This window comes from Caretta caretta, chromosome 2, assembly GCF_965140235.1.
Source record: "Caretta caretta isolate rCarCar2 chromosome 2, rCarCar1.hap1, whole genome shotgun sequence".
Classification (NCBI taxonomy): domain Eukaryota; kingdom Metazoa; phylum Chordata; order Testudines; family Cheloniidae; genus Caretta; species Caretta caretta.
The window spans coordinates 204,732,106-204,750,840 of record NC_134207.1 but is presented as its reverse complement, the minus strand read 5'-3'; the positions used below and the strand labels follow the sequence as shown (position 1 = coordinate 204,750,840).

Here is an 18,735-nt window from a genome sequence, read left to right as displayed (position 1 = left end):
TATTCATTTTCTTCTACAGTTGCAGTTTTAGCCACCGAGCAACACACACACAAAAAAGACTGCTAAGTTCTTGTACGACTGAAAAAAATTCAGTCAAAATGATTTATTTTTCTTGAGTTAAGTAAATGTAGTTTAGTTACAAGTAAGCCAACTTTGGTCACTGCCTAATGTATATTTTCTTGCAATGTGGAGATGAAACAGACCAAGATTAAGGAATAAAAGGTGGAGCATCCCATTAAATAAGTCTTAATAAAGCACGTAAGGCAAATCCGGATGAGCTGTGCACTGAAAAGAATCATAGGGTTTGGAGGTGGAGAAGGAATCCTGGCAATCAGGATGGGGAGCAGAAACGCAGACAAATTGTAACTGTCCCCTGCTTCTCTGGGTTGGGAAATGGGTTGTCAATTATTTTTATTTATTATTTGTATTGCCATAACACCTAGCAGCCTCATAATCATACAGGGAATGCACACCCCTGTATCAGATTCGGACAACCTGCCCCCAGTCACACTGCAGTTATGACTCTCCATAGCCCCATGGGAAGGGGAAGTGGGGAGAGCAGGATTTGCACCACAGAAAAAGAGAGAGGAATAAAAATGTGTCTGGCTTGCTGAGAACAGGCTGGTGAGGGTCTGCGGGGAATGTTTTATGTCCTCTGTGCATTATGAGGTGAAATAATCCCTAATATGGAGTTGTTAATGATATTTCTGTTCTATTTTTGCACTCTTCCCATGAAGTCATTTGGGCTGATCATATAATATTATTGATCTATTTTAAAAAGATATTTATTGTTAGCAAAAGATTAGTTATGTGTCTGGGTAGGGTACAGCAATAAAAGTTGAACTATCCTGCTCTCATATTGGGATCATCCTAAATTTCAATACATAGCACAACAGAACATTGCTAGTTTGCACTGACTGGGAAGTCCACGATGGATTACCAGCTTTCTAAATTAGACACAGGTCCTGCAAACTCATCAGCTTGGGCAAACCCCTGCATCTATATAGAGCCCAGTGACTTCCAGCTGGTGTGAGTGATATCTACGCAAGCAGATCAGTTTGCAGGATTCAGACATCAGTGAGTAACAACAACAAAATCGCAGGGAGGCCTTTGCAAGTTATTCTGGACAGGTGTAGTTCAGACAGTTCATGGTACACGTGCACTGTGTATATTTTGAGAAAGTAACAATGCCTTAGTACAATCACTACAGCACATTGCTATGACAATTTAACTGAGAACAGGGGTGAGAGACTACCAGTTGTTTTGTAAGAATTTTGGATTTGCGGATTAGCTAAATGAAGATGAGAAAAATTCTGCTCTATCAGTTACATCTTCATCCCCCAGCTCCACTGTGCATGGGCCAAATTGCATGCTCCTAAATGCACCCAAATGTCACAAGTCCAAAACTGCGTGTGTTGCTGAACAGTCTTAACACCTGTGTGCATGTCAACGGTAAATCTCCTTTCCTAGTGGGTTTTGTGGATGCAGATTCTAGCCCGACACATGCACACGTATTAGGATTGTTCAAGTGCTCACACTTGGTGTTTGCACCTGCAGAGCACAGACATGTTTATGTAGAGATGCGATTTGCACAATGGAGGAAGAGTATAGAGGCTCAGCTGTAAATATGGCTCTATGCGGCTAACACACCGATACAGTTCACTCATCACTAGAAAGTGTCTTTGTAAATGTTTTAAACTAACATTTCAATGGCAATTCTCACAGCCAGTACTGTGGGAAACTTTCACATTCTTGGCCATAGGGTATGAGAAATATAATCCAACAATTTTTTATCAGTATATTTTTTTAAACCAATTTATCTAGACCATAAATGCATCTGGTGTATTTCAGTAGTTATATTCTTGTGACACCTGTTTAATTAGGCTCTACTAGACTCTCACATAGCTTCACTTTGGTACTGGTTCTACTATCTGTCAGTCAACAATGTTTGGAAAAAAATTAGCTCATTTATTGTTCAGGAACTGATATCTCTGATGATAGCCAGGCACACTTCATAGCAAACACTGTTCAATGTTGTTCATTCAGATTCCCACTGCAAGTCATTCAGGGTGAAATTCATCCCCCTGCCTGGACAACGCCCAAGTAATCAGCCTTTGTGATGACAACTCCATGAGTATGAAATTTACCACACACACCACCACAGTCTTTAGGCAGTCCACAGAGCTAAAGAGCAGACCCTTCACCATCACTATTCCAGTCGATGGAAGAGCAGCCATTGCCCTCCTCTATGCAGGGTTGGGGCTACTGGATAGGCGTTGTCATGGATCCCCTGGCCTGCCTCCAAAGATCCCTCCAACATACAGGCCTATTCAGAGTTAGTCTGGAGGAGGGGGATGCACAGCACCCAATTCCCTGTTCAGCTGCTTCACTCCCATCTCCACTGCATGGCTTAAAGGTGACCTGATGAGGGAATGGAAATGAATTTGTGCCTTTTTGGTTCTTTATGAAGTATAAAGAAGGGCTAGAAGAGTTTTTTTCCTGCTTGTTTCCAGATGGGAAATTCAGGTCTGCGTCTGCCCTTCCCAATTTTTTCTTGAAGACTCTATGGACGAGTGGACAGTTAACACGCTTATGACAAAATCACAGACACCAAAACAAAACATGAGTCAGAGGAAAAGTGATCATTATTAAGAGTGTCTAAAACTCTGTATTTTGTCTGCTTTTGGCAACACCTATTTAACTCAAGCCCCCTATAAGTAGACAGAGAAAATGCTGTCTCTGTTAGAATTTTAACATTCCTGTCCTTGCAGTCAAGGGCTGAAAAAGGTCTGAATACACATTTCTAGATTCCCCAACTAAGACCTCCAGCAAAACCAAGGGAAGATCAGACTTGGCATTTCTGTTATTTTTTTAAGATAAGAAACAAACATTACAAAAAAAAACCCCAATGCCTTTCCCCAAGCTTTTTAGCTGTATATACATGATAAAGGAGCAAAACAAGGACAAAGGGCCAATATTTTCCCCACTGAGCAGACTACTTTTATGTGGTACAGGCCTTTCATAGGACTGAATTTAGTAGTCATCACCTTCAACCCTCCTGCTATTCTAGTCATGGGTCTTTCTCATGACCACAGACTGACAAGTGTAACAAAGTGAGGAGATCAAAGTCACTGGAATCTAAGGTAGATCAGATTTAAAACTAAATTAAGGCCCGATGTCCAGAGAAATTTCCAGAAAGAGCACTGAATTAAGGAAACTTGTGACCCAGGCTTAGCTGAAGAAATAACTTTGCTTTGTCTATTGGGATAGGTACCACATTATGAACATTTACCACACCTATAGCTGATACTATATCACATGACTTCCATTCTACCAGACACTGAAACATCACAATATATCTGGGAGCTTATAGTTTAATTCGAGTCAACACGCTGCAGACACAGAAGAAAAAAAATATTGAAGCGAGAGCTGAAGATGCACAGTGGGGAAATAGCCTTTAGTCAAGGAAAATATTTTCAGAATGACTGTTACTCACGAGTGAGAAACAATGCAAATATTTGAAATAATTGTTTATAGCACTTCATTTTAATAAAGTACTGGTTAATTTGTCAACATGTTGTTTCTTGGGTACAGGAAAGAGAAGGTGACAGATTGGAGTTGGGGAGAAGGGAAACCAGACAGTTCTTGATTAATCAGAGCTGCCTACCCACATTTGCCTGCACAAGCAGAATTAAAACCATCAAAGATGTTTTAATGCTAGAGCTCACAGACTTTAGTGAAAATAATGTGGCCTGACATTTTTAGGGCTAAAGCAATACGGTCGAGGGAAGCATTTAGTCATTAAGAGTTCTCTGGTCATTTGCAAAGATACCACAGTTCTGTTCTGTCTGAGTGGAAACAGTTAAATAACTCAGAACTATTACATCCTGTCGGTTGCTTGGCGGACCGCATACTGTGACAGCTGCAAGCTTTACATCCTCTTGCAAACTGACATTTTACACACATACCAAGTGCATCAGAGTGTTCAGATTGTTCTCGCCATTAGATTTGGAAGCATTACTGTTGTTTAATAGCAATTAAACAGGCAATATTTTCTCTGTAAAGAGGCATGCCAATTCCCCCTCATTTGCCTTTATGATTATTGGAAAGTTTACCTTTTATTTAGTCTCAATAGATTCACTTATCTTTGTAAAGCGCGTTGAGATCTGTTGATGCAAAGCACTGTATAAAAGTGGGGTATTATCATCTTTTTATTTATTACTTTATTATTGATGGGACTGGAAGATATATGGCATCTTTTCTTTCATAGTTGTGGCTGCATTTTTTTAAACTGGAGTACACTTAAAGAAACAACATATTTGATAAGACAGTTCTCATCCCCAGAAGGAGCACACAAACAAGGGAAGTTGGATAAGCTCTGCAGAAATTACACTGAAATGTACATATAATTCTGATTCCATCCCCAAAATTCTGAAGCTTCAAGATAAGCAGGTCTGATATAAGCTCAAAATGGGAGTCAATTTATCCATGAATTTCTGACTGTCCAGGGATGTTTCTTCCATATGTCTGGTGCAAGACAGACATGTTCTAACAGGATGGAATTTTAGAAAAGATGAGCATAGCCTATACTGCTCCAACCATGAGCTTGCATAAGGATGAGAAAGTCTGGATTAACCAGACACTTCACCCCTCTGGAAAACTCTGCTCATGATTCTTTGGTGTAACTGTAGTAGAGGCAAAGCACTTATTAAGGTTCCAGATAACTCCACTGTGTCTCAGTGAGTTCTTCTGTCATCCATGAACCTAAAGTCCCTCTCTCTCCAGCTGTGATCTAATCTTCATCTCTGGCAGCTTGATTTCCCTGCATTTGTCTGTGAACAAAGGTGAATTCTAAGAATATCTGGCTGGGAGACAGTTTGGTCTACTGGACAGAACACTGGCGTAGGAGTCAGACAGCCTGGGTTCTAACTAGAAATGGTTGGGAAATTTTCAGTAAATGTTGTTTTTTGGTGGGGGGTCAGAAAATGCCTATTCATTGAAACATATTGGCTTTGACAAAACTTTCTCAGGTCCAGGATGGACTTTCTGGTAGAAATCACAGAGAGAGACCCATTCCAGAATAGCCAACAGCCCAGTGGTCAGGGCACTCATCTGAGACACAGGAGAGGCAGATTTAATTCCCTGCTCTGAATTAAGCAGACTTGAACTGGGATCCTTCCAAATGCCAGGGGAGTGACCTAACCGCTACAGAGTCAATCTTGCTGACTCAGTGAATATTTAACTATTTATATAAGTGGAAAAATTCCACCAAGAAAGATGGAGAAGAGAGTGAGAGACTAACTTTAAAAGCCTGAGAGATTAGGGCACTTGCCTGGGATTTGGATATCCCTACTTTGAAGCAGGCAGAGCAGAAACTTGAACCTGGATACCCCATATTCCAGGATGAACACCCTAATCACCGCCCTAGGTGTTAGTGTGTCTCTCATTCTCATAAAAGTTTGTTCTAATGGAAAATGAAAACAAAGATCAAAACCTCAACATTTTTCTGAATTCTTCTTTTTCAGCCATTCCCAATTCCAATACCACCTCTTCCACTGACTTGCAAACTTCCCCTCTCTGCCTCTGTTCCACCTTCCACTGTCTACCCTGTCTATTTAAACCAGTGGTGGGTAACCTGTGGCCCGTCAGGGTAATCCGCTGGTAGGCCACGAGACAGATTGTTTACATTGACCATCTGCAGGCACGGCTGCCCACAGCTCCCAGTGGCTGCGGTTCACCGTTCCTGGCCAATGGGAGCTGCGGGAAGCAGCGCGGGCCGCAGGGACATGCTGGCTGCCACTTCCCAGAGCTCCCATTGGCCGGGAACGATGAACCGCGGCCACTGGGAGCTGCAGGCGGCCATGCCTGTGGACGGTCAATATAAACTAACTGTCTTGCAGCCCGCCAGCGGATTACCCTGATGGGTCACAGGTGGCCCGCAGGTTGTCCACCACTGATTTAGACTATAAGCTCTTCAGGGCCAGGACTGTCTCTTAATGTGTTTGAACCTAGCATAGCGGGGGCCCGATCTCAGTTGGGGACTCTAAGGAAAACAGTAAGAATTATAGGAATACTAATACTGGGCTAAGTCTCTTAAGGGAAAGGATGTCATGGATAGCCAGCTTACATGGCTTCCCAACAAACCTCTGAGATACTTTTCTAGCTATAAGGAAAGAAGTACTTGTGGCACCTTAGAGACTAACAAATTTATTTGAGCATAAGCTTTCGTGAGCTACAGCTCACTTCATTGGATGCATTCAAATAAATAAATTTGTTAGTTTCTAAGGTGCCACAAGTACTCCTTTTCTTTTTGCGAATACAGACTAACACGGCTGCTACTCAAACTTTTCTAGCTATGTGATAAATTCATTGGTTCTCAATCTTCTTGAATTGGTTTGGATGCAAGAGTTTCTTAGGATCAACACAAACATAAAGAGCAGGATTGCCAGGTAGCATGCAAGCCATCCTGATCTCAAGTTACATCAGGTGATGATTTAGCCATGGCACCTGAGTTATATAAACCTAGATCCTCCCAATTGAAATCCACATCCTAACCCAGTTAATGACCTATCTCACAACCAAGTCAAGGGAACTGCACAAGGGATTAATTTGGCCCACACGATGTGTACCCCATCTTATGTGCATGCTACCTGCTGTATGAGTACGGATGATTTTAACACCTAGTCTACTACAATTATACCTGGATATCCTTCTATAGCTTGAATAATGCTGCATGCAAAGAGCCTATCTTACTCTGCATTTTGATGAAGTGTTTGCTCAAGAGGATTACTTAGCCCTAGAAAAGGCAAAAAAAAAAAAAATCTGAAAACTTTTTTGTACTCAAGAGACTTGGAGAATCTGTCCAATTAGCACTGGGTCCAAAATCCATCCCAAAAATGTTCTATGAAGAACCACTGTGGCTGACAGATAATTACAAAGGCAAAATGTGAGGGGTGAAAGAACTGCACACCCTGGATACGGATATGCATGGTACTCTTTTTTAGGTCAGTCATTTCTGCTTGTTGGCCCATTGGCTTCTGAAATGTGTTCATTCTTGCCTTTTTTTAAAAAGTCTTTTGAATTGTTTCCACTCCCTCAGAAGTCACTTCCAAATTTCACTTCTCAAAAGTCTTAGATGGTTTGAGGGGAGTATTCTCATGCCTCAGCCAGTGAGGAAAACCTAACCCAAAAATTTATCAAGATAAACTATCAAGTGATATAATCAATAAAAAGAGAATACAATTGCAACAATCCAACTGAAGCAAATGCTATAAATGTTTAAAATATTATACAGCAACAATAGCAAAGAAAATATATAGTTTTAAGGCTTGTACCTTGAAAGAAACCAATAAGACTTCCAAAGGTTCCTGTGGAAATTCACAAGACGAGTATTTATTGTTTTCTCTGAGTCGCCTGATACTTAACACCCAAAACAGTTAAAATTTATGAAAACCAAAGTAAAGCATTGTTTATAGCAAGAAAGGCTTTGTAGCTTTCAAAGGGTTTTAATTGTTTATATATCCTCTCTTTAACAATTCAATTTATACAATTGGAATATTTATCAGGATAAAAGTCAAGCTCTTTCAAAAATAAATGCTGAAATAACTTGGTGTTAAAATGCATTCTTAAAGCACAGACAGGCTAGACTGTACCTAGCCCGTATGTGGGTAAGCAAGACAGGGGAGGTCAGAAAGAACCTTTCTCCCTGACTCTCACACTTATATAAGAAAATAAAGGCTGACCACAGTTTTATTGTGTGCTCCTGAGCATGAGGACTGCTTCTGTGTAGCACGGTTACAAGCAGCAGTCACCCTAAAACTGGAAAGGCATAGGCAAGGCCATGGAGGTATTCCCCTCCTTACCCTGGAAAGGAGCATATGCTGCAGCTTCTGTAAGAATTTCTGCAAGGGCACTCCCTAAGAACACCTGGAGGCCTAGTGCACAACTAGGATACAATGCCTCTGTGAGATGCAAAGGCTCACAGGCACTCTTTGCAAAGCTCTGTCTTAATGCCAGAATTTAGCCCTAAAAATGTGCAAAAAAGAGCCTGTTCCAACTTACTTTCAAGAGTATAACTATCTGTATTAAGAGTGAACAGAATACCCAAATTATTTATTCAGACACTTTTAGCCACAAGAGGACCCACCACTAGCTGGTTAACACAATGCCTGTATTGTTCTTTGATTAGATCTCTGAACATTACTGTATGGCCATTTTATTTCACTACGCCACAAGCCATCCCTTGATCACCACTAAAATCGGTGGTGCTTACTTTTAATTGCTTGGGATTTTACATATTTAAACTGGTTGTTGCCCAACATTTTTTGTTATGCATACTTGTCGTGAAACCATGCTTTGTTTAATCCTCTCTCCGGATTTTATACCCTTTTACTCCACATAGCAAACTAGACGTGTAGCCATTATCTTTTTTAATACATATTTTTTTCTGGCAGCACTGACATAGACATACAAAAAGCAAATTAAAGTAAAAATGTGGGTGACAATACACACGCATTGTTCCATTTGATCCTTCATTTTAGATGCAAAGAATTCTGAAGCTCAGTTTCGTTGAACTAGTTTTGCCTGCAGTTGGAGATATACACCTTTTGGCCTGATCCAAAGAGTCTTTCTACTGACTTCATAGTAATAAGGTGATATGCTGCATGCTTAGTTTTTCTGCACTCTGCTCCCATTTCTCACCTTTAATCTGCGAACACTCAACTCTGGTTAGTGCTGACCGTCATTCTGGCCAAAGACGCATCTCTGCTCATCCCTTGTCAGTTCTTTTTGTGTTGGCCAGAGAGGTCACTACAAAGCGAATTACTAGTTATGTGTACTCATGGCATCTATATCTATCTAAGATCTTTTTAGTACCACTATCCCCGGGATGAATGTAACGTTAGAACTTGAGCTAGCATGTGTGATTATGCTGCCATGACAACTGATGGAGATTCTCTTTATAGTTCATGTAGCAAAGGCATGTTTTTGGAACAGAAGGGTCTTGAGTTCTATCTGTCACCACCACTCATGCCGCTCAAACAGTTTAGCTGAGAACTCCAATGTACAACACACGAAACATCTCTTATTAAGCCACGTACACATCCCACTTACGGTTAACTTACCATGTCATTATGTTTTCAAGCCCTCTTTCCTTTACCTCAGGGAATATCTATACTACCCGCTGGATCGGCAGGCAGTGATCGATCCAGCGGGGGTCGATTTATCGTGTCTAGTCTAGATGCGATAAATTGACCCCCGAGCACTCTCCCATTGACTCGCAGGCAGAGTCGACGGGGAGCAGCAGCAGTCGACTCACCGTAGTGAAGACACCACAGTGAGTAGGTCTAAGTACGTCAACTAAGTTGCGTAACTTAGATCAAACCCACCCCCCCCCCTCGGTGTAGACCAGGCAGTAACCCATGAAGTATGTGGAAGTCTATTACACCAGCTTGCCAGCTTGTGATTTAGAAAAATATTACAATACCGTGATGGTGGAAACAAAATTATAGTAAATGATATACTTACTTCCAGGACAGTCCATTGTTCCACAACAATAGCATCATAGCCCTGTATAGTTTTACTGTCTTCCATGGAAAGATCTTCAAAGACAAACACTCCATCTGTCAAGTCCTGCATGGAATCTACAAAAACAAGAGGTTTCTGTAAGCTGCATGGTACATACCTTACACACAGCAAGGCATTTTACTTTGTTAATGATCAAAATCTGATCTTTTCCCCCAGCATGTTAATAAAAAAGGACACAGGAGGAGACCCCCATACATTACAGTTCAGCTAAAGTGAATGAGACTAATTCATCTTGTAGTTTTAAATAATACCCTTGATTCTGTAAGAGCAAGGTTCATGATCACTTATGTGTTCATGTGTTTATTTTCAACAACATAACTACTTCAGTTTGAACATGCAAAATGAAATATGCCCACGTTAGGCCCCAAACCAATGGGACTGCTCACATGCTTAAAGTTATACACATACTTATACTCTTATGGATGAAGACCATATGACATAATATTTACTGCCAAATTTTCACAGGCCTCATTATTTATGCTTACAATATTAACGAATACATCTACTAGTCCACACAAGTCATGTAATCCCACTGCACTTGCAAGTGCAATTACCTAATCTACATGCACAAAGTAACTATTAGCATATGCAAATTAAGGATTGTGTGAGAGCAAAGATGTGCTCACAACTATTGCATGAATTATGAAAGTACTTTGATCACTAGGGCCAGTGTCCCCTACCCCTTTTCAATCATATATATAACTGCATGTTCAGCCTTTCTTTTGGTTTTCATAGATCATTACTAAGTAATTTTAGCAGCATGTTCTCCTAGGCCTTAGTCATGTACTCATAAGTAGAAGTCACTAACCAATTCCTTTCTTTAATGTTTTGCAGTATGTGCTCTATTAAGGAGCTATTTTGTAAGATACACAATTGAGAAGCAATTGAGTTACTATTCCTTGTAAGATAAATAATCTAAATTATGAAATAATCAACATATATTTCAAAAACTATTACAAAAGATTACTCTGTGTATGATAGAATGTACTGTGAATTATTTTTACATTGCTTAGTAAAACATGTTTTCAGCCAGCCTGCCTTAAAATAGCTCCTAAATAACACATTTATTTTGGATGACTGATTATAAAAGATCTTGCACATGTTTTCTCTCCCTGCAAAAAAAAAAATGACATTTTATAGCGTAATTTCTTTTAATTTTTAATTAAATTATTTTCTGCACATGGCCATAATTTGTCATTTTGGAGGGGAACCAGATATGCCCAAACAATAGATCACACAGAGCTGATATGATAACTAATGAAAATCACACACATCCAAATAAAAGCAAACCTAGTGATGGATTCTCCATACAAGAGTGACTCCAAGGGCACATTTTGTTCAGTAAACCTGTTATTAAAAGGTTTTAGTAGTTGTCATATTTGCTATTGGAAATATTGCAGGTAAACCATACAAATTAGAGCTAGAAAAGACGTTTTCAGTCTGAGCCAATGCCTATATTTACTGTCTAGTGCCTTGTCAAGGCTCTGATCATTTCCTTTAGTTGGGGTCTTTATTCATCTACATTTACCTGGAGGGAACAGAAACTATCCACACAGCATTTCTTTGACAATTACATGAATGTAGAGCTGACAACCCATTTGGACAAACCCACTGGCCTCTTTTAAAGGCCAATGATAAAACCATGGGCTCAACTGCTGCTTTTTGTCCATGGCTCACAAAGGAGGTGATGTAGAGCCTCGCCATTCAATAGGAGAGCCAGGCATCACAGTACCCCCCAGAACTCCCAGACATGCAGGGAGCAAGTACACCCACTGCTGCGCCCCTGACATATCTGCTTGTCCATAACAGTCTGCTTTGCTCTGATCCCATCTCCTTCCCACACCCCCTTTGGAATGTCTTGAACTCACGGGGTGCTAGAAAGATAGCACTGCTGCCTTCAAGGGAGAACACATCAAAAGTGTGCCCAGCTCAGGGGTGGGCAAACTTTTTGGCCTGAGGGCCACATCTGGGTGGGGAAATTGTATGCAGGGCCATGAATGAAGGGCTAGGGCTGGGACAGGGGGTTGGGGTGCAGGAGGGGGTGCGGAATGCAGGAGGGGGCTCAGGGCAGGGGGTTGGGGTGCAGGAGGGGGCTCAGGGTAGGGGATTGGGGTGCAGGAGGGGTGAGGCAGGGGGCTCAGGGCAGGGGGTTGGGGGCTCAGGGCAGAGGGTTGAGGTGCAGGAGGGGTCCGGCAGAGAGCTCAGGGCAGGGGTTGGGGTGCAGGAGGGGTGAGGCAGGGAGCTGGGGGTTCAAGGCAGAGGGTTGGGGTGCAGCAAAGGTCTCAGGGCAGGGGTGCAGGAGGGGTTCAGGGTGTGGGCTCCAGCCTGCTGCTGCTTACCTGGAGTGGCTCTGGGGTGGCAGCAGTGCGCAGTGGGGCTCACGCAGGCTGCCTGTCTGCCCTGGCCCCATGCCGCGCTGCTCCCAGAAGCGGCTGGCACCATGTCCCTGCGGCCCCTGGGGCAGGGAGGAGGGGGCAGAGGGCTCAGTGTGCTGCCCTCGCCTGCAGGTACCTCCCCCAAAGCTCCCACTGGCCGCAGTTCCATATTCCTGGTCAATGGGAGCTGCAGGGGGCAATGCCTGCAGGCAAGGGCAGTGCGCGGAGCCCTCTGCCCTCCCCTCCCCCAGGGAACGCAGGGATGTGGTGCCGACCGCTTCCGGGAGTGGTGGTCGGAGACCCCCTCCTAAGTGGGACGGAGTCAGCCATCTGCTGTTCAGACTGGGAAACTTGAGAAGTGTGCTGCTTGCCTGGAGCTAGAATTCAGGATGTGATGAAGTGTCTGCCGAGACTGATCAAGCCCTCAGATCGTTACCCCTTTCTAGTTCTCCAAGTGGGCACCAATGATATTGCCAAGAATGACCTTGAGCAGGTCACTGCAGACTATGTGGCTCTGGGAAGAAGGATAAAGGAGTTTGAGGCGCAAGTTGTGCTCTTGTCCATCCTCCCTATTGAGGGAAAAGGCCCAGGTAGGGGCCATCAAATTGTGGAAGTAAATGCGTGGTTGCGCAGGTGGTTTCGGAGAGAAGGCTAGATTCTTTGACCATGGGAAGTTATTCCAGGAAGGAGGATTGCTAACGAAGAGAGGGAAGAGCATCTTCGCAGGCAAGCTTGCTAACCTAGTGAGGAGGGCTTTAAATTAGGTTCGCCAGGAGATGGAGACCTAAGCCCTGAGATAAGTGGGGAAATGGGATACCGGGAGGAAACACAAGGAGGTGGGTGAAACAGTGGAGGCCTCCTGATTCATACTGAGAAAGTAGGGCAACCAGCTAGTTATCTTAGGTGCCTGTGCATGCATGCAAGAAGCCTGGGAACCAAGCATGAAAAATTGGAAGTCCTGGCATAGTCAAGGAACTATGATGTGATTGGAATAACAGAGACTTGGTGGGGTAACTCACAGGACTGGAGCACTGTCATGGATGGGTATAAACTCTTCAGGAAGGACAAGCAGGGGAGAAAAGGTGGAGGAGTTGCACTGTATGTAAGAGAGCAGTATGATTGCTCAGAGCTCCAGTATGAAACTGGAGAAAAGCCTGTTGAGAGTCTTTAGGTTAAGTTTAAAGGTGAGAGCAACAAGGGTGATGTCGTGGTTGGCATCTACTATAGACCACCAGACCAGGAGGATGAGGTAGATGAGGCTTTCTTCAGACAACTAATTGAAGTTTCCAGATCATAGCCACTGGTTCTCATAGGGGACTTCAATCACCCTGACATAGAATCATAGAATATCAGGGTTGGAAGGGACCTCAGGAGGTCATCTAGTCCAATCCCCTGCTCAAAGCAGGGCCAATCCCCAATTTTTGCCCCAGATCCCTAAATGGCCCCCTCAAGGATTGAATTCACAACCCTGTGTTTAACAGGCCACGGCTCAAACCACTGAGCTATCCCTCCCCACCTCTGCTGGGAGAGCAATATAAGAGTGCACAGACAATCCAGGAAGTTTTTGGAGCGTGTTGGGGACAACTTCCTGGTACAAGTGTTGGAGGAACCAACCAGGGGCGGTGCTCCTCTTGACCAGCTGCTCACAAACAGGGAAGAATTGGTAGGGGAAGTAGAAGTGGGTGGCAACCTGGGCAGCAGTGACCATAAGATGGTCGAGTTCAGGATCCTGACAAAATGCAGAAAGGAGAGCGGCAGAATATGGACCTTGGACTTCAGAAAAGCAGACTTTGATGGGCAGGATCCCCTGGGAGGCTAATATGAGGGGGAAAGGAGTCCAGGAGAGCTGGCTGTATTTTAAAGAAGCCTTATTGAGGGCGCAGGAACAAACCATCCCGATGTGCAGAAAGAATAGCAAATATGGCAGGCGACCAGCTTGGCTTAACAGAGAAATCTTTGGTGAGCTTAAACACAAAAAGGAAACTTACAAGAAGTGAAAACTTGGACAGATGACTAGGGAGGAGAATAAAAATATTGCTCGAGCATGCAGGTATGTACTATGAGCTCCACCTATTGAAGCTACTAAAGGTATGTCTACACTTCGAGCTGGAGTTGTAAATTCCAGCTCAAGGAGATATACCCACACTCGCTCTTTTTGAGCTAATGCACTAAAAATAGAGTGTGGCCAGAGTGGCATGGGCAGCAGGAGGGGCTAGACACCCCAAGCACATTCCCAGCAACTTGGACAGTTATGTACTTGGGTTGGCTAGGCCATCCTGCCGCTTGCACTGCCACAGCTACACTCTATTTTTAGCACAATAGCTTTATCAGAGCTAGTGTGGGTATGTCTCTGTGAGCTGGAATTTATATCTTCAGCTCAACATTGTAGATATACCCTAAGTATATACCCTAATATGCAAGCACGTGTGTGATCTGGGACATAACCATCATGTCTCAAGTCGAGAAAAATAGCCATCCAAAATTTTGCAGGCCACACAACAAGACTCTCTTTTACAATTCCTACAGTAATCTGCAGTAGTTACACCATCTACCATGCCAGCAACTTAACTTCTCCCTGATTCCTGTGTGTTTTACTCATCTTTCAATAATCTCTTCATTAGTGTGATTAATCTCTTGGAAGTCAGTGTATTACATTCAACCAGTTAGTTCTCAAATACTGTTAGCAAGCCCTGTGCTGCAATCAAACATTGGGCCATTTCCATTAGTAATGGTTCATTGGGCCACACAGCTGGTCATGCTATTAAAAGAAACCCTGATTCGATTTTGTCTGGTTCATGGTGTCATTTTCCTCTCCATCCTCCTAGCTCATGCAACTTCATTCTTTCTCAGAGTGAAGGCTCAGAATACAAAGGTTAAATCACCCTCCTTCACCAGCAAATGGTCCATTATCACTGCATTTTTTATTAAGGTAAAGATTCTCCCCCACTGTGCACAATAAGCTATTTTCACTCGGCTGTATAAATATTTGATGCAGATCTTTTGGCAAAATGCTGCTGTAATGTTCTTGCTTGTGATTTAAACAAAGGGTATGGAAAAAGATTTCTTAGCTATACTAGTTTTCCCCACTGTTGTCTTTGAACTATTAAGCCACCACATCTATGAAGCTAACCTTTATGTTGTTATTGTTTTAACTGAGTGAAACATACTGGCATAAACTCTACTTGGCATGTGATCTGTGTGTTAGCCTTTGGCTGAGCGCTCTCTCTCTCTCTCACACACACACACACAAATTGAGCATAAGTGACAAGAATCCCAGCCACATTAGCTAATTATATAGGGAAATAATAAGCCAAATGCATCCTGGGCCAACTCCACTGAGGTCAGTACAGTCACACGAGCAATGATTATTGTCCAGTGTGACCAGTAATGTCCCAAACATTTTGTTTTTCCAAGCAACTCTTCTATTTTGCTTTTGTTTTTTTTTTGCACATTGTAGATATTTTTTAAAAGTCCAAAAGTTGGAAATTCAGAGTTAAGGTAACGAGCAAATGTAGGAAAACTAAGAATTTGGAGCAGTGGTCCTCAAACTAGGGCCGCCTCTAGTTCAGGAAAAGCCCCTGGCTGGCCGGGCTGGTTTGTTTACCTGCTGCGTCCACAGGTTCAGCCAATCGCAGCTCCCACTGGCCGTGGTTCGCCGCTCCAGACCAATGGGGGCTGCGGGAAGCAGCGCGGGCCGAGGGATGTGCTGGCCACTCTTCCTGCAGCCCCCATTGGCCTGGAGCGGCGAACCGCGGCCAGTGGGAGCCACGATCGGCCGAACCTGTGGATGCGGCAGGTAAACAAACCGGCCCAGCCCACCAGGGGCTTTCCCTGAACAAGCGGCGGCCCTAGTTTGAGAACCACTGATTTAGAGGACTATAAATCAACAAAAAACCTAAACAACATAAAATCTGGAAATACTCAGCTAAGGTATCAAACACCAAGCTTAACTCTGACCCATTTGCCTTCATCTAGCCTCTTCTTACTGGTGGAAGAATTGCACTAGCTGTCACATGAAAATCTTTGTATATTATGACAGGTTTCAGAGTAACAGCCGTGTTAGTCTGTATTCGCAAAAAGAAAAGGAGTACTTGTGGCACCTTAGAGACTAACCAATTTATTTGAGCATGAGCTTTCGTGAGCTACAGCTCACTTCATCAGATGCATACCGTGGAAACTGCAGCAGACTTTATATATACACAGAGAATATGAAACAATACCTCCTCCCACCCCACTGTCCTGCTGGTAATAGCTTATCTAAAGTGATCATCAGGTGGGCCATTTCCAGCACAAATCCAGGTTTTCTCACCCTCCACCCCCCCACACAAATTCACTCTCCTGCTGGTGCTAGCCCATCCAAAGTGACAACTCTTTACATAATCAAGTCGGGCTATTTCCTGCACAAATCCAGGTTTTCTCACATCCCCCCCACCCCCATACACACACAAACTCACTCTCCTGCTGGTAATAGCTCATCTAAACTGACCACTCTCCAAGTTTAAATCCAAGTTAAACCAGAACATCTGGGGGAGGGGGTAGGAAAAAACAAGAGGAAACAGGCTACCTTGCATAATGACTTAGCCACTCCCAGTCTCTATTTAAGCCTAAATTAATAGTATCCAATTTGCAAATGAATTCCAATTCAGCAGTTTCTCGCTGGAGTCTGGATTTGAAGTTTTTTTGTTTTAAGATAGCGACCTTCATGTCTGTGATTGCGTGACCAGAGAGATTGAAGTGTTCTCCGACTGGTTTATGAATGTTATAATTCTTGACATCTGATTTGTGTCCATTTATTCTTTTACGTAGAGACTGTCCAGTTTGACCAATGTACATGGCAGAGGGGCATTGCTGGCACATGATGGCATATATCACATTGGTGGATGTGCAGGTGAACGAGCCTCTGATAGTGTGGCTGATGTTATTAGGCCCTGTGATGGTGTCCCCTGAATAGATATGTGGGCACAATTGGCAACGGGCTTTGTTGCAAGGATAAGTTCCTGGGTTAGTGGTTCTGTTGTGTGGTATGTGGTTGTTGGTGAGTATTTGCTTCAGGTTGTGGGGCTGTCTGTAGGCAAGGACTGGCCTGTCTCCCAAGACTTGTGAGAGTGTTGGGTCATCCTTTAGGATAGGTTGTAGATCATTAATAATAATGCGTTGGAGGGGTTTTAGTTGGGGGCTGAAGGTGAACGCTAGTGGCGTTCTGTTATTTTCTTTGTTAGGCCTGTCCTGTAGTAGGTAACTTCTGGGAACTCTTCTGGCTCTATCAATCTGTTTCTTTACTTCTGCAGGTGGGTATTGTAGTTGTAAGAAAGCTTGACAGAGATCTTGTAGGTGTTTGTCTCTGTCTGAGGGGTTGGAGCAAATGCGGTTGTATCGCAGAGCTTGGCTGTAGACGATGGATCGTGTGGTGTGGTCAGGGTGAAAGCTGGAGGCATGCAGGTAGGAATAGCGGTCAGTAGGTTTCCGGTATAGGGTGGTGTTTATGTGGCCATTGTTTATTAGCACTGTAGTGTCCAGGAAGTGGATCTCTTGTGTGGACTGGACCAGGCTGAGGTTGGTGGTGGGATGGAAATTGTTGAAATCATGGTGGAATTCCTCAAGGGCTTCTTTTCCATGGGTCCAGATGATGAAGATGTCATCAATATAGCGCAAGTAGAGTAGGGGCTTTAGGGGACGAGAGCTGAGGAAGCGTTGTTCTAAATCAGCCATAAAAATGTTGGCATACTGTGGGGCCATGCGGGTACCCATAGCAGTGCCGCTGATCTGAAGGTATACATTGTCCCCAAATGTGAAATAGAAATACCCACCTGCAGAAGTAAAGAAACAGATTGATAGAGCCAGAAGAGTTCCCAGAAGTTACCTACTACAGGACAGGCCTAACAAAGAAAATAACAGAACGCCACTAGCGTTCACCTTCAGCCCCCAACTAAAACCCCTCCAACGCATTATTATTAATGATCTACAACCTATCCTAAAGGATGACCCAACACTCTCACAAGTCTTGGGAGACAGGCCAGTCCTTGCCTACAGACAGCCCCACAACCTGAAGCAAATACTCACCAACAACCACATACCACACAACAGAACCACTAACCCAGGAACTTATCCTTGCAACAAAGCCCGTTGCCAATTGTGCCCACATATCTATTCAGGGGACACCATCACAGGGCCTAATAACATCAGCCACACTATCAGAGGCTCGTTCACCTGCACATCCACCAATGTGATATATGCCATCATGTGCCAGCAATGCCCCTCTGCCATGTACATTGGTCAAACTGGACAGTCTCTACGTAAAAGAATAAATGGACACAAATCAGATGTCAAGAATTATAACATTCATAAACCAGTCGGAGAACACTTCAATCTCTCTGGTCACGCAATCACAGACATGAAGGTCGCTATCTTAAAACAAAAAAACTTCAAATCCAGACTCCAGCGAGAAACTGCTGAATTGGAATTCATTTGCAAATTGGATACTATTAATTTAGGCTTAAATAGAGACTGGGAGTGGCTAAGTCATTATGCAAGGTAGCCTGTTTCCTCTTGTTTTTTCCTACCCCCTCCCCCAGATGTTCTGGTTTAACTTGGATTTAAACTTGGAGAGTGGTCAGTTTAGATGAGCTATTACCAGCAGGAGAGTGAGTTTGTGTGTGTATGGGGGTGGGGGGGATGTGAGAAAACCTGGATTTGTGCAGGAAATAGCCCGACTTGATTATGTAAAGAGTTGTCACTTTGGATGGGCTAGCACCAGCAGGAGAGTGAATTTGTGTGG

At 43.4% G+C, this 18,735-nt stretch overlaps 1 protein-coding gene across 4 annotated transcripts in view; it reads right to left on the bottom strand.

Annotated features, from left to right (window-relative positions):
- Positions 1–18,735, bottom strand: part of RFTN1 (raftlin, lipid raft linker 1) — a 115,394-nt gene that overhangs the window by 18,739 nt on the left and 77,920 nt on the right. For all 4 annotated transcript variants that reach the window (XM_048838520.2, XM_048838522.2, XM_048838519.2 and 1 more), the window contains exon 7: positions 9,526–9,641. In XM_048838520.2, coding sequence (XP_048694477.1) covers positions 9,526–9,641 — 116 coding nt within the window. The remainder of the gene's footprint in view (positions 1–9,525; positions 9,642–18,735) is intronic.